The sequence below is a fragment of the Girardinichthys multiradiatus genome, chromosome 17 (genome assembly GCF_021462225.1).
Source record: "Girardinichthys multiradiatus isolate DD_20200921_A chromosome 17, DD_fGirMul_XY1, whole genome shotgun sequence".
NCBI classification, from domain to species: domain Eukaryota; kingdom Metazoa; phylum Chordata; class Actinopteri; order Cyprinodontiformes; family Goodeidae; genus Girardinichthys; species Girardinichthys multiradiatus.
In genome coordinates this window covers 19250818-19267726 of record NC_061809.1, presented here as the reverse complement: position 1 = coordinate 19267726, position 16909 = coordinate 19250818, and the positions used below count along the sequence as shown (strand labels likewise).

Here is a 16909-nt window from a genome sequence, read left to right as displayed (position 1 = left end):
AGAAAGACTTGAAGAATATTGTTGAAGATTAGATTAAATTACATTCTTGGAAAGATTAGCTAATGTCTTAAACACCTTTTAAGCAGTGAATACTTTTTAGGCTGTAAAATAGCATGCAAGTGACCTTATAACCCTTCCCAGACTGATGGGCAACAACAACTGTCATTGCTGTTGTCTTTCCAGCTTAGCCTTGAGTTAAAACACATCGTTACGCTCGGGCAACAAACTGATAAAACGTTTTTTTTTTATATAGAGGTGGTCACACTTGCAAACTTTGGAAAGCCTTGTAGAATCCATGTGTTTCACAGATTTAGCAGCTTCACATGAACCATCATCATCATATTAAGTAGAGGTGGTCATAATGTTTTGGTTCAGTTTTCCTCCTCCTGTCTGCAGCAGATTTCTTTCCCTGCCAGAACACACTTCATCACAACAGTCTTTTATTTTTCTACAAAACAGGCGCTGGAGAGAGTCTCACTCGGCCAGGGTGTAAGTAAAACATTCCTACTTATCATTTTCAATATAATCAACTAAAAGTCATTGTCACTCTAGGATGGAAACATCCGTAGCGATTCTTTCAGTTCTTTTAACTAAACAAATCCATCAGCTTATTTCAAATCACAAACGTGCACAATTAATAACCTCCCAGTCTGCTTTATCATGGCTGTAGATCTCCTGCATGCATTTAAGCAGTCAGTCCATTAATTCTGCTGTTGTTTTAAGTCTTTGAATGACTTTGGTATATTTATTCGAAACATGGAGCTAAGAGGCTACAGGCCAATTCCGATACATGATATCCGCTGCCATTAATATGGAATGTTTATAAATATTAATGCAATCACAGAAAGATTGATCATTACTGCTAAAGCTGCGGCATGAGTCCAAAAACAGGCTTGATTGTCTGATTGTGTTACATTAAGTTTGGGGAAGTGTAAGAAATATTCAAGCACATGTTTGGAAACATACAGTAAACTGCTGTGTGTATTTTCTTTAGATTCAGATGGAGTCTTTGTTCTATCGAGCAGTACTTCATGTTATTCTGAGGGACCACTACAGCTCCTATAAAAGGTAACACAGTAATTTAAGACATTTTGTCTGTTTAATGGTTACATCAACAGTTAAATTGGTGAGAACGATGCAAAACAGAGCAGGCGTCAAGCTTTTAAAGCAGTCCAAAGGGTTTGTTTTTACTGTACTGACCCAAAAAGAAAAACCTTTTGGTTCTGGTTTGTTTGAGTTCCAATTGAACCAAGACTTGCAAACAAAAGCCATATGTACTCAGTTATGGAGCGGGCCATGAATTGTACCAGACCTCAGAGTTGAAAATAATTCTCTGTTGAAACAAAGACTTACTTAGAAGTGTTGACAGTCATATATTAAAACATTAAGAATATAAACAGCTACAGCTAAAGTAGAAATACCAGAAAGTACTGACTGTATAGCTCATCATGTCACTGCTTTTAGATTTGATTTCCCCCATGCTTGCAGTATCATAACAGTCTCTTACCATTCCAACGATCAATACTTTGTTGGAAGTATTTGATCAGTTTAAACAAGCTGAGCTAACAATAGAGCTAGTGGAAAAGTGAAGGTTATTTTTACTTCATCCTGATAGTAGGTCCGGCACAGTTTTTCCATAAGCAATTTACAGTGCCTTGCAAAAGTATTCATACCCCTATTCCTTTTCAATATGTCACATTTCAACCACAGACTTTAATGTATTTTACTTATATTTGCTGAGATAGACCAACACAATGTAATGCATAATTGTGAAGATTAAGAAAAAGGATACATTGACTTTCAAATGTTTTTGCAAGTAAAAATTGTAATAATGTGGCCTGAACCTGAAGAAAAACATCCCACAGCATGATGAGGATGTAGGGTGATGTGCATTGCTAGAATTTGACCACACATTGTGTTTTGTATGTAAGACGAAAGGTTCAACTTTGGTGTCATCAAATTCTATTCTATTCTATTCTGTTCTATCAGAGCACCTTTCACTTGCTTGCTGCCTCCCATGCATAGTTTGTGGCAAACTGCAAATTGACTTTTTACAGCTTTGAATACTTTCTTTTTGCCTGTCTTCCATAAAGACTAAATCTGTTGAGACTGTATTTTTATTAGAGTGAAGGGGGCTGAATACAAAGCATTATACACTTGCTAGTTTGTAAAACATTTGGCAAGCATGTATTATTTTTCTTACACCTCACATGATGTGCTACTTTGTGTTGGTTTATCACATAAAATTCCAATAAAATCAATTGAAGTTTGATGATGTACATGGCAGAACAATCCTTGGAGTAGGTATCCATGCAAGGAACTATAATTGTGAGATGATTTAGATCAGGTATAATTTGAAGGGATAATTATGTCCTTTTCTGCCTAACTATGGCTGTCATATGATGTGGGTTAGTTAAAGAACCAAAGCACAGAAAAGATGGTGGGCTGAGCTTAATGACGTTTTTAATAATAATAAGAGAACTAACAGGAAACAGCAAAAGAGGAACAGGACGTTGAACACGAGCAAAATATGTCCAAAATATGCCAAAATTATCCTAATTGCTTCTAACAGGTATTGATGCATGTTAAGCACAACCAAATATTTCAGTAAAAGTCAAGTGATCACTATGTGTTGTTAAATTTTTAGTCCATCAGTCATCCAGCAGCTATGACTTCTGTTAGTATGGACCATATCTTGATATTTTAAGCTTTTATTTACATACTAATTAGTGCAGGGAACATTCAAAATGTAGATACGCGCAGGTAATTTTCCTAAACATCATTAAAAAGGTTTAACAGTGCCAGCTAGATAAGGTATTTCAAACTTTGTGCTTAGTATTTAGAGCTGCATATATTCACGGGTTTGGCATTTTTCAAATTTCTGTTTAGAACTTTTTGTTTTGGATATGTTTTAACCCAATAAAATAAATAAAGATAATAAACCAATAAAATAGCCCTTATAGGTTAGGGTTAGGTCTGAATTTCAGCTCATACAGTTCAAATTAAAACTAGTTATTGAAGCATATGCCTTACAAGGCTTTCAAAAAAAGCTGATATTTTACACCTTCACAATTTCACATTTTCAATTAGTGTGGAAGTGTAGTTTCTCAGTGCAAGATTTCATCAGGGAACAATAGGAGGAAATGCAGCTGACCTCATTTCAGTCCTTATCAAATGGTTATGCTGCAGACAAGATCAAATATTCTTAAAAGACACTGAGCCCTTCCTGCTCCCTGTCCTTCAGTTTAATGACAGGCATTAGCATCGAATATCCATTATTTTCTTCTAGACAGAACCTATTCATCATTGTTAAGACCTTTGGTAGGGTTTGATTGCCAAAGTGTGATTTAAAGCAAAACTGGCGACACATTAGGAGGTTGAACAAGTGACAGGTTGTTTGTTTGACTGCGCCAGATCTGAGAAATAATGTCTTTGTTCCACAGTGAAAAGCGGGTTGGAAATGTTTATTCCAGAGCAAAATCATTTGTGGACTACGTTCGCCGAGCTCTGCGCAGATTAGAGCTGGATGACTCAAAGGTCAGACGCAGAATATTACATTCATCTTACAGCACCTTCCAGGAACAAACATATCTTGGAAACATAACATAAACATATATTTTGCATTTTCACCACCAGGTTAAGATCAGATCTGTATTTAGAAACTACAAGTATTATTTCAGCAAGCTATAAAGATGTTGTCATGGTTCATAAGGCTGCCAGGCAAACGTCTGGTTGTCCCAGAATGGGATGACGTTTTTCTATCTGCAGTATGTTTCTCACAAGTCCTAAAAATCTTAAACTATTTACAAGCCTCACTGACTGTCTTCTTTCAAAGCCTCACTTTTATTCCTTTAGCTTTTCCATACCCTCAATGTTTGAATTGCTAAACCCAGTCTTCCTTACCAGCTCTGTGACAGTGACATTCAGAGCTACCACGACACATACGAAGCACGGATGGACGAGATGCATGCTTTTAACCTGGTAAGTACACTTTAGTGGACACCCACAGCTTGGGACAGTCTTAAATTTGATTGAAATATTGTCAAGCTTTGAATAACTATGGGTAAATCAAATAAGGGACGTGTATTTACTGTCGAATTGAGTTAAATCCATTCATTTAGTCTTCGAAGTTTGACGATCATATAAATATCTGCCACAAATTCCTTGTGAAATGTTGCTTTCATACTTCATGATTGAGGTTAAAAAACAACTGGGAAAACCGAGGCTTGAAAAGTATGGGATTTTGACATGAAAATGTTTAAGAGGCCTGCGACCATTCACAGCTTGGACGGCATCTCGGGGCTTATTTTAGTCCTAAACGTGGTCGATTTCCACCACAAAAATTTGGGGAATATATTTAAAAATATTTTAATTCCTGCAAATTAAGAAATTATATATCTATGGGGAATTTCGTGAGTAAAATTCTTCAGAAGAGGAAAACCAGTGCTGTTTATTTTGCCTGAGGCTGCTAATTATGGCATCACCCACGATACAAATTTACTTTTCAGACATAAAACACACAATTTTTTTAGGGGTGTCAGAACAAGAAGCAGACTAAAAGGAGTGACTTAGAGGAGCAGTTTTTACTGTAACAAAAACTTCTGTTCTCATGTCGTCCTCTCTGCAGTTGAAAGTGACCCTTGCTCCATGCATTGAGGGTCTGATTCTGCTTGATCGACTCTGTTACCTGAAAGAACAGGTAATGCGTCCGTCTCTCTTAGAGGGCTGTCCTAACATGTCAAAACAGTACATCTTATTGTGAACCTTTGAGTTTTTCAGCTGTAAAGTCATTTGAGTAGTTCAGTGCATAAACCTTGAATGATTTTAGCTTTTTGTTGTTAAATTAACCTTTTAGATCTTTATTGTAAAAATAATTTTTGCATTTTTTAATGTTCTAACTCCTAAAACCCCTTTGAATATTCATCTAGGAAAAAATAGTACATACTAAAAGTCTTGAAACCAATCTGGCTTGTGTGGAAAAACTGCAAACAACAGGTTTTCCCAAACATCAAAGGTTTGGAATAACTGGCAGTGAGTCTTTTGCATTACAATCAATGCTTATGGTCACCTCACAGCCTCTGATTCAGATTTAGGTCTAACTTTGACTAGGCCATTCCAAAACCTTAATTTTCATTGCTTTTGTTCCATTTATTGCCGGACTTCCTGGGATCATTGTCCTGCGGTTTAACCCAAGTGGGCTTTGGCTTAAGTTTGTAAACTGATGGCCTGAGAGTCTCCTTCAGGATTTTTTGGTAGATGGCAGACTTCATGGTTCCGTTAATTATGGCATGTTGTCCAGGTCATGAAGCAGCAAAGCAGGCAAGATCATCACTCTTACATCATCACTAACCCTTTGTTGATTCTACGGGTCAGGCAGTCATCAGGCTTGGGCTTGGCTACTTAAACTTAACTCTGCTTTCCAAGAAATGTGGTTAATCACAGTTAATTCCTTTTAACAGGCGAGGCAATCTGGATAGTTTGTTTACCTTTAAGAAATTTAATTATTTCAGAACTGGATTTCATATGTACCTATTATCTCGTACTCGTACTCGTCTCGTACTCGTCGTCTTCCGCTTTATCCGGGACCGGGTCGCGGGGGCAGCAGACTCAACAGAGACACCCAGACGTCCCTCTCCCCAGACACCTCCTCCAGTTCCTCCAGGGGGAGCCCAAGGCGTTCCCAGGCCAGCCGAGAGACATAGTCCCTCCAGCGTGTCCTGGGCCGTCCCCTGGGCCTCCTCCCGGTGGGACGTGCTTGGAACACCTCCCAAGGAAGGCGTCCAGGAGGCATCCGGTATAGATGCCCGAGCCACCTCAACTGGCTCCTCTCGATGTGGAGAAGCAGCGGCTCTACTCCGAGCCCCTTCCGGATGGCCGAGCTCCTCACCCTATCTCTAAGGGAGTGCCCGGCCACCCTACGGAGGAAGCTCATTTCAGCCGCTTGTATCCGGGATCTCGTTCTTTCGGTCATGACCCAAAGTTCATGGCCATAGGTGAGGGTAGGAACGTAGACCGACCAGTAAATTGAGAGCTTTGCTTTTCGGCTCAGCTCTCTCTTCACCACAACGGACCGGCACAGCGCCCCCATTACTGTGGCAGCCGCACCGATCCGTCTGTCGATCTCCCGCTCCATTCTTCCCTCACTCGTGAACAAGACCCCGAGATACTTAAACTCCTCCACTTGAGGCAGGAACTCCCCTCCAACCTGAAGAGGACAAGCCACCCTTTTCCGGTCGAGTACCATGGCCTCGGACTTGGAGGAGCTGATCCTCATCCCAGCCGCTTCACACTCGGCTGCGAACCGCCACAGCGCATGCTGTAGGTCTTGGCTAGAGGGGGCCAGCAGGACCACGTCATCTGCAAAAAGAAGAGACGAAATCCATTGGTCCCCAAACCCGACCCCCTCCGGCCCTTGGCTGCGTCTAGAAATCCTGTCCATAAAAGTTATGAACAGGACCGGTGACAAAGGGCAGCCCTGCCGGAGTCCAACATGCACTGGGAACAAGTCCGACTTAGTGCCGGCAATGCGGACCAAACTCCTGCTCCGCTCGTACAGGGACCGGATGGCCCCTAGTAAAGGGCCCCCGATTCCATAATCCTGGAGCACCCCCCACAGGGCATCACGAGGGACACAGTCGAATGCCTTCTCCAGGTCCACAAAACACATGTGAACCGGTTGGGTAAACTCCCATGAACCCTCGAGCACCCTGTAGAGGGTATAGAGCTGGTCCAGTGTTCCACGGCCGGGACGAAAACCACACTGCTCCTCCTGAAGCCGAGGTTTGACTATCGGTCAGACTCTCCTCTCCAATACCCTGGCGTAGGCCTTACCAGGGAGGCTGAGAAGTGTGATCCCCCTGTAGTTGGAACACACCCTCCGGTCCCCCTTCTTATGAAGGGGGACCACCACCCCAGTCTGCCAGTCCAGAGGCACTGTCCCCGACCGCCACGCAATGTTGAAGAGACGTGTCAACCATGACAGCCCAACAACATCCAGAGACTTGAGGTACTCAGGGCGGATCTCATCCACCCCCGAAGCCTTGCCACTGCGAAGCTTTTTAACCACCTCGGTGACTTCAGCCTGGGTGATGAAAGAGTCCAACCCCGAGTCCCCAGCCTCTGTTTCCACCACGGAATGCGTGATGGCAGGATTGAGGAGATCCTCGAAGTACTCCTTCCACCGCCCGATAATGTCCTCAGTCGAGGTCATCAGTCTCCCGCCCCCACTATAAACAGTGTTGGCGAAGCACTGCTTCCCCCTCCTGAGGCGACGGACGGTTTGCCAGAATCGCTTCGAGGCCAACCGGTAGTCCTTCTCCATGGCCTCACCGAACTCCTCCCAGGCCCGTGTTTTTGCCTCTGCCACAGCCCGGGCCGCAGCACGCTTGGCCTCACGGTACCCGTCAGACGCCTCAGGAGTCCCACAAGCCAACCACAGCCGATAGGACTCCTTCTTCAGCTTAACAGCATCCCTTACTGCCGGTGTCTACCACCGGGTTCTGGGATTGCCGCCACGACAGGCACCGCAAACCTTACGGCCACAGCTACGGGCAGCAGCATCGACAATAGATGCGGAGAGAACATGGTTCACTCGGACTCTATGTCTCCAACATCCCCCGGGATCTGGTCGAAGCTCTCCCGGAGGTGGGAGTTGAATACATCCCTGGCCGAGGGCTCCGCCAGACGTTCCCAGCGGACCCTGACTATGCGCTTGGGCCTGCCAAGTCTGACTGGCTTTCTCCTCCTCCAGCGCATCCAACTCACCACCAGGTGATGATCAGTGGACAGCTCAGCCCCTCTCTTCACCCGAGTGTCCAAAACATGCGGCCGAAGGTCCGATGATACGACAACAAAGTCGATCATCGACCTCCTGCCTAGGGTGTCCTGGTGCCAAGTCCACTGATGGACACCCTTATGTTTGAACATGGTGTTCGTTATGGACAATCCGTGACTAGCACAGAAGTCCAATAACAAAACACCACTCGGATTCAGATCGGGGAGGCCATTCCTCCCGATCACGCCTCTCCAGGTGTCACTGTTGTTCCCCACGTGGGCGTTGAAGTCCCCCAGCAGAATAATGAAGTCCCCGGGAGGGGCACTATCCAGCACCCCCGACAGGGACGCCAAGAAGGCCGGGTACTCTGCACTGCCACTCGGCCCGTAGGCTGAAATGATAGTCAGAGACCTCTCCCCAACCCGAAGGCGCAGGGATACGACCTTCTCATCCACTGGGGTAAACCCCAACACGAGACGGCTGAGCTGGGGGGCAACAAGCAAACCCACACCAGCCCGCCGCCTCTCCCCGTGGGCCACTCCAGAGTAGAACAGAGTCCAACCCCTCTCAAGGAGATGGGTTCCAGAGCCCACGCTGTGCGTGGAGGCGAGCCCGACTATTTCTAGTCGATATCTCTCGACCTCCCGCACAAGCTCAGGCTCCTTCCCCCCCAGCGAGGTGACATTCCACGTCCCTAGAGCCAGCCTAAGCATCCGGGGATCGGGCCGCTGAGGTCTCCACCTTCGTCCGCCACCCAATCCTCTTTGCACCGGTCCCTCACGGTTCCCCCTGCAGGTGGTGGGCCCACTGGGGGATGGCCTCGCGTCTCTCGTTCGGGCTTGGCCCGGCCGGGTCCCGCGAGGAGCAACCCGGCCACCAGGCGCTCTCCGACGAGTCCCGACCCCAGGCCTGGCTCCAGGGTGGGACCCCGGCTCCGCCGTACCGGGCGACATCACGTGCCTCGATATTTTGTTCTTCATGAGGGATTCTTGAACCACTCTTTGTCTGACCCATCACCTAGAGCCTGTTTGCCATGGGAGACCCTACCAGGGGCATTTAGGCCCCAGACAACATAGCCTCTAGGATCATTTGAGCACTCAAACCCCTCCACCACGTTAAGGTGGTGGTTCAAGGAGGGGGTACCCCGCCTTTCGCCCATAGACTGCTGGAGATAGGCACCAGCTCCCCCACGACCCACTATGGAATAAGCAGTACCTATTATCTTTGTCTGGTATTATGTTTGATCACGTAAAACATTTAAATTTGACAAAATAAAAAAACGGAAGAATTATGTAATACTTTTTCACTGCCCTCTCCATTCATTGGTATACCTGGTAAAAATGTGTAAAAACCCTTAAATAAAGTTTATTAAAACAGAATAATCTTACCATTAATTTGAGTAAATATTTATGAAAAACAAAATCCCACGTTTAGATTTTTTTGTATTGCAATTACTGTATTAACACATAGAAAATATTATATATTTTAAGGTTGTTTTTTTTTTACACATTTTTACCAGAGGGAAATTCAGTTTGGCAATTTGATTTAGCTTTCATGCTGCATATGAAACTGCATAAATATTGCACAGCCAGGGACACCAAGCAGTCAGACTGATCAATAAAAGATCTACATTTTGTTGTGCTTTTATGTGATCTTAGGATACAAACTAAAAAGTAAATCACATACAAATATAGCCACAATCCCAACTGATTTGATCTCTCAAGCAGTGCTCCAGCTATGATCCCCACAGCCCAAAGATTTCCTTTTATTTTGTTTCAGCTGGACTCATCATTTGTGATTGGCTCGTACAGATCGTTGATTGGGATTTGAAATTTGCCTCCCAAATGATTAAAGCGAACATAGAGAGATGTCAGCTGAAATCAGAACCACTGACATTAATATAGGTGTCAGCCAAATTGAAAGCAGCCTGCAGTTTACAGTCTTCTGTTGCTGCAGCCAAACACAACAAGCTAATCTTTGCTCTGAGTCATTCGTGAGGAGATGCAAAAAATGCGAAAGCTTTGAAGTGATGATTACATGTAGTTAATGTGTCAGATGGACTTCCTCATTATGGTCATGTAATCAAACTACGTAACATCAACATCACCGGTCTGCACTGAAGGCTGTCCTTCGTGGAGGAAAACAGTGGTGATAGATGTACAGTAATGTGATCCATGTGATGATGTGGTCTGAAGAATGCAAGGCATAACTTATGCAGCTCAACACTGAGAAAAGCTTTCTGTTGCTATAGTCGTAAACAAGACCATTGCAGACAATGTTCTTGCACACAAACAGGAGTTCACTTACGGTAAAACCAATTTTTACATGTTGTCTGAGATAAACCTACAGAAAAAATGAAGTAGATGCATTTATAGTGCTTTGCCAAAAGACTTAACTTTTTCAAGTTTTGTGATTTTACAACCATACATTTAATGGTATTTAATTGGGATTTTATGTGATAGTCCAACACAAAGTGGTGCATAGTTGTGGAGTGTAAGAAAAACAATACATGGTTTTAAATCTTTTGCTAAAACAAATCGAAAAATTGTGCCATTTGTAATATGTATTTGTGAGAGAGCATTAGTCAACCAACACCACCATGAAGACCAGCAAAAACACCAGACAGGTCAGGAAAAAGGTTCATTCTGCATAGCACTGTGTAGTCCATCTTCTAAAAAAGGAGTATGGCATATCTGCAGGCCTACCAAAACATGGTATCCACCTAATTGTAACAGTTGTGTGAGGAAACCATTAATAATCTCATGGTAACTTTGGAGGAGCAGCAGAGAACCACAGCTCAGGTTAGAGAACCTGTCAGGACAACCATTAATCATGCCCAAATCTGGCCTTTGACAATTTTCCACAAGCCATATATGATGCAGAACAAACATGTGGAAGTGTATGTTCTGCCCAGATTGAAACATGGTGGTGGTGGGGGACACCGAGGATCAATTACAAATGCTTGGTACACTTTTTAGAGTTCTGTGCGAAGTTTTAAAGAGAATCTTTTTCCTTCAGTTCATAAACTATGTGTTGATTTACCACATAAAATTATGTTAAAGTACTTAGAAGTTTGTGATTGTTGCAACAGACTATCAAAATTCTCAAGGGGTAGAAAAACTTTAGCAAGGCGCTGTATGAAATGTGTATGTGTTTCTGGTGTTCTGTAGGAAAATGTATCATTCTCTGCGTTGGTGCAACTGTTTGACCCCCTGCTGTCTCCAAGATGCTACGCTGTTGTCGGAGTCAAGAGTCTTGCTATGAAACTAAAAAGCTGAGAGACTTCTACATATGTGCATGAAGCTCATATGCATAGACATATTTACACATGATTATCAGCATTTCTTCTGTAAAGACGGTATTATGATGCTTTATTATGTATGGATTTATTATATGTATTTTTATCCTCAAGGCTCCGTTTCACCTACTTTTTGGTTTCTGATGGGCCACATACATAGAAAGACTTAGAGCACCTTAGAGCACCTTGAAAATCTGTGTGCATGTGATTTATATGATGTATTTTGCGGTCTCTTGTCTCTGGACTCTTATAAAACCTTGTTTTAAAGGACCCTTCAGGGAATTGGGGGTATTTGGGGATTTGAATGGACATTGGCACATCTGGAAAACCCATTTCTAGTTTCTCAAACTGGAGAAGGTTGAGAGATAAATTGATGAAAAAGGCCAAAGGCAACTTTTTTTCATATTCATTTTATTATAGGGATGACTAGTACATCTTTGAACCCACCATTAGTGTTTATCTGTATATTCAGCTTTTAGAACAAATGCTACTGTTTGACGTTTTTTGTCTTCAAGATGATGCCAAACTGCATTTTACACAATGCCTTGTTTTACAATATTCAAACCCCTTGAACTTTTTCACATTACTACCAGTATTATTAACATATGTTATTGGGATAGTATGTAATAAGCTAACACAAATTAACTTACAGTTGTGAAGTAAAATGCATATAATTCACATTTTGTTTTTTGTACAAATAAAATCAGAAAAATGTAGAATGCATTTGTTTAGCCCTGTTTTATTTCAAAGTACTAAATAACCATTTAGTAGACTCCATCTGTGTCTTGTTTAATTTCAATATAAATACAGCTGTACTGTGGAGTCCTCCAATATTTGCCAAAGGGACAAAGCAAACATGGAAAAAAGGTCTTGTCAGAAAAATTCAAAATTAACACATACAAAGGTTATATGTGGATGAAAACCAATTCGCTGCACACACTATTCTCACAGTAACATATTGTGGTGGCAACATATGATTTGGAAATGATTTTCTTCCACAGGAAAAGGGAAGCAGTTCAGAGTTGATGGGCAAAATACTGAGCAGTTCTGAAAAGAAACCTTCCTGCAGGATAACAGATCTAAACATACAGCCAGAACTGAAATGAGTGGTTTACATAGAGCTAGTATTGTTGCATCACTTGTTGTAAATATTAACCATACTGTGTTATTTAATATGTACACTCACCGGCCACTTTATTAGGTACACCTTGCTAGTACCGGGTTGGACCCCCTTTTGCCTTCAGAACTGCCTTAATCCTTCGTGGCATAGATTCAACAAGGTACTAGAAACATTCCTCAGAGAGTTTGGTCCACATTGACATGATAGCATCATACAGATGCTGCAGATTTGTCAGCTGCACATCCATGATGCGAATCTCCTGTTCCACCACATCCCAAAGGTGCTCTATTGGATTGAGATCTGGTGACTATGGAGGCCATTTGAGTCCAGTGAACTCATTGTCATGTTCAAGAAACCAGTCTGAGATGATTCGTGCTTTATGACATGGCGCGTTATCCTGCTGAAAGTACCCATCAGAAGATGGGTACACTGTGGTCATAAAGGGATGGACATGGTCAGCAACAATACTCAGGTAGGCTGCGGCGTTGACACGATGCTCAATTGGTACTACGGGGCCCAAAGTGTGCCAATAAAATACCCCCCACACCATTACACCACCACCACCAGCCTGAACCGTTGATACAAGACAGGATGGATCCATGCCGTCATGTTGACGTCAAATTCTGACCCTACCATCCAAATGTTGCAGTAGAAATCGAGACACATCAGACCAGGCAACGTTTTTCCAATCTTCTATTGTCCAATTTTGGTGAGCCTGTGTGAATTGTAGCCTCAGTTTCCTGTTCTTAGCTGACATGAGTGGCACCTGGTGTGGTCTTCTGCTGCTGTAGCCCATCCGCCTCAAGGTTCGATGTGTTGTGCGTTCAGAGATGCCCTTCTGCATGCCTTGGTTGTAACAAGTAGTTATTTGAGTTGCCTTTCTATCAGCTCGAACCAGTCTGGCCATTCTCCTCTGACCTCTGGCATCAACAAGGCATTTGCGCCCACAGAACTGCCGCTCGCTGGATATTTTCTCTTTTTCAGACCATTCTCTGTAAACCCTAGAGATGGTAGTGCGTGAAAATCCCAGTAGATCAGCAGTTTCTGAAATACTCAGACCAGCCCGTCTGGCACCAACAACCATGCCACGTTCAAAGTCACTTAAATCACCTTTCTTCCCTATTCTGATGCTCGGTTTGAACTGCAGCAGATTGTCTTGACCATGTCTACGTGCCTAAATGCATTGAGTTGCTGCCATGTGATTTGCTGATTAGAAATTTGTGGTAACGAGCAGTTGGACTGGTGTACCTAATAAAGTTGCCGTTGAGTGTATGTATGAATATACGGATGCATATACGGATGTATACAGGTCCTTCTCAAAATATTAGCATATTGTGATAAAGTTCATTATTTTCCATAATGTCATGATGAAAATTTAACATTCATATATTTTAGATTCATTGCACACTAACTGAAATATTTCAGGTCTTTTATTGTCTTAATACGGATGATTGTGGCATACAGCTCATGAAAACCCAAAATTCCTATCTCACAAAATTAGCATATTTCATCCGACCAATAAAAGAAAAGTGTTTTTAATACAAAAAACGTCAACCTTCAAATAATCATGACTGCTTCAGTGCGGCGTGGCATGGAGGCAATCAGCCTGTGGCACTGCTGAGGTCTTATGGAGTCCCAGGATGCTTCAATAGTGGCCTTTAGCTCATCCAGAGTGTTGGGTCTTGAGTCTCTCGATGTTCTCTTCACAATATCCCACAGATTCTCTATGGGGTTCAGGTCAGGAGAGTTGGCGGGCCAATTGAGCACAGTGATACCATGGTCAGTAAACCATTTACCAGTGGTTTTGGCACTGTGAGCAGGTGCCAGGTCGTGCTGAAAAATGAAATCTTCATCTCCATAAAGCTTTTCAGCAGATGGAAGCATGAAGTGCTCCAAAATCTCCTGATAGCTAGCTGCATTGACCCTGCCCTTGATAAAACACAGTGGACCAACACCAGCAGCTGACACGGCACCCCAGACCATCACTGACTGTGGGTACTTGACACTGGACTTCTGGCATTTTGGCATTTTTCCTTCTCCCCAGTCTTCCTCCAGACTCTGGCACCTTGATTACCGAATGACATGCAGAATTTGCTTTCATCCGAAAAAAGTACTTTGGACCACTGAGCAACAGTCCAATGCTGCTTCTCTGTAGCCCAGGTCAGGCGCTTCTGCTGCTGTTTCTGGTTCAAAAGTGGCTTGACCTGGGGAATGCGGCACCTGTAGCCCATTTCCTGCACACCCCTGTGCACGGTGGCTCTGGATGTTTCTACTCCAGACTCAGTCCACTGCTTCCGCAGGTCCCCCAAGGTCTGGAATCGGCCCTTCTCCACAATCTTCCTCAGGGTCCGGTCACCTCTTCTCGTTGTGCAGCGTTTTCTGCCACACTTTTTCCTTCCCACAGACTTCCCACTGAGGTGCCTTGATACAGCACTCTGGGAACAGCCTATTCATTCAGAAATTTCTTTCTGTGTCTTACCCTCTTGCTTGAGGGTGTCAATAGTGGCCTTCTGGACAGCAGTCAGGTCGGCAGTCTTACCCATGATTGGGGTTTTGAGTGATGAACCAGGTTGGGAGTTTTAAAGGCCTCAGGAATCTTTTGCAGGTGTTTAGAGTTAACTCGTTGATTCAGATGATTAGGTTCATAGCTCGTTTAGAGACCCTTTTAATGATATGCTAATTTTGTGAGATAGGAATTTTGGGTTTTCATGAGCTGTATGCCAAAATCATCCGTATTAAGACAATAAAAGACCTGAAATATTTCAGTTAGTGTGCAATGAATCTAAAATATATGAATGTGAAATTTTCATCATGACATTATGGAAAATAATGAACTTTATCACAATATGCTAATATTTTTAGAAGGACCTGTATACGGATGGATGAATGGATGGACATAGTAAAAATCTGGAAATATGAGGTGTAATGTGTTAATAGGAAATGTGTGAAACTTATTGGCAACGATGGCGGGAGTGGTAGGGGTTCGTCCTGTAACTGCTGGGTTGCTGGTTCCAATCCCCGCTCTATCTGTCTCAATCATTGTGTCCTTGGTCAAAACACTTCACCCACATTCCCTGCTGATGGTGGTCAGAGGGCCCAGTGGTGCCGATTGTGACAGACTCACATCTGTCAGTCTGCCCCAGGGCTGCTGTGGCTACAAAGTAGCCTACCACTGTCAGTGTGTGAATCTGTGTATAAATGGATGGATGACTGATTGTGTGAAAAACCTAGGCATCTCTTGGGAATTGATAAAGCGCTATACAAGTGCAGGCCTTTTACCATTTAATATAATTATGTGAGAGGAAACAGGCTGCGATACAATTTATTTAGAAGGTTATTACATTTTCATTAAACTTCGATTTAAATTCAGATTTATTGTGTTGGTCCCAATAAAATACATTATAGTTTTAAAACAACAAAATGTTTGTAGTTTTTAAGCAAAACATTTGATAAAATAAGGGATATGAATATGTCTGCATAGACTTGCATAATAGACTGCACTTTAGAAGGAAACTATTTTCTAAACAAATAGCAAATGGGAAACATGTCTGTTTAAGTAATAGCAAATATATACATTGTTTGGCTTAGCATTGAACTCAAGTAATTTCAAATAGTTTTTTTTTATGATTTAGTTGGTGAATTAAAAAAATAATAAAATAAACTGACTTGATTAACATGATGTTAGTAAAAAGGAAAGTGAATTGGCTGTAACTGGCAACAAGTTTATGTGCTTTGTGTTTCAATATTACCCACTGAGTCATTAATGATCAAAGCAGATGTTCACAAGAATCCTTTTTATGTGAAAGCATTCCTTCTGAAGAAAACAAGAACAAGTGGAGATCCTGAACTAATTTAGCTCAAACTGTTAGATCTGGACACATTGTTCTGAGCAGCATGACATTAACTACTTCTTCCTGTCACACCTACCTCTGCGCCCTCTATTTGTAACTGTGGCTGCAACAGCCTGCACATCTGCTGCCCATTCATAGGTTTCACATAGCTGTAGTGGTGAGACTATGTCCCACAGATTTTGTTATTTTTATCCCAGTTAAGACAGATGGTGGAGCTCTGGGATGCGTCTGGGCCGTGTTCGGAGCTCTCTGCCTGTTTCACTCTGACAGCGTGCGGCCGTGGCAAACTGGACAAAAAAGAATAATTGGGATTCAAACACCACTGGGTTTGTTTTTGCTGACTGAGTCACGTCCTGCCATCCTGCCTATCCTTGATGGTCACACGCATGTTTGTCCATCTGTGTATATATATATATATATATATATATATAAACACTCATCCAGCCTCTTTCAAGTGTCCACACAGGAAAAATGAGATGACAAAAGGTCTGCACGCAAATCTGCTGCAGTTCACAGAGGGTAGGTAAACTCTGTCTGGGCTTTGCCCTTAACAGATGGCAGGAAAAGCTTCTCAGGATGTGGTGAACACTCTGAGACACAAATAGTCAACATGAAGAAGGCTGTACCACCTACAAGGACTTTTCCCTGCAAGGCAGGAATTAGAAGAAATGGAGGGGAAGTGAGGGGAGTCCGTCTAACGCTTTGGTTTTAGGCTTTGATGAGACTTCCTCACAGTGCTGCTTGAATCCAGGCTTCTATAATCCTCTCTGATTTGAAAATTCATCTTTAGAAATACCTAAAGCCAAGGGCTCCAAACATGAGGCTTTATCTGATTTTGTTAGTTAGAGACTAATTAGAGTTTGGAA

General features: G+C 42.8%; 1 protein-coding gene across 2 annotated transcripts in view; it reads left to right on the top strand.

The window, feature by feature from the left end:
• The window catches only part of mettl25 (methyltransferase like 25), a 30974-nt gene that overhangs the window by 10508 nt on the left and 3557 nt on the right, over nucleotides 1-16909 (top strand). The window contains exons 7-12 of one of the 2 annotated variants that reach the window (XM_047389739.1): nucleotides 460-489; nucleotides 995-1068; nucleotides 3444-3537; nucleotides 3907-3981; nucleotides 4628-4699; nucleotides 10945-11847. In XM_047389739.1, the coding sequence (XP_047245695.1) occupies nucleotides 460-489; nucleotides 995-1068; nucleotides 3444-3537; nucleotides 3907-3981; nucleotides 4628-4699; nucleotides 10945-11052 (453 nt within the window). In that variant the 3' untranslated portion in view covers nucleotides 11053-11847. Of the gene's footprint in view, nucleotides 1-459; nucleotides 490-994; nucleotides 1069-3443; nucleotides 3538-3906; nucleotides 3982-4627; nucleotides 4700-10944; nucleotides 11848-16909 lie in introns of those variants that run through there. The other variant, XM_047389740.1, reaches the window with a different exon arrangement.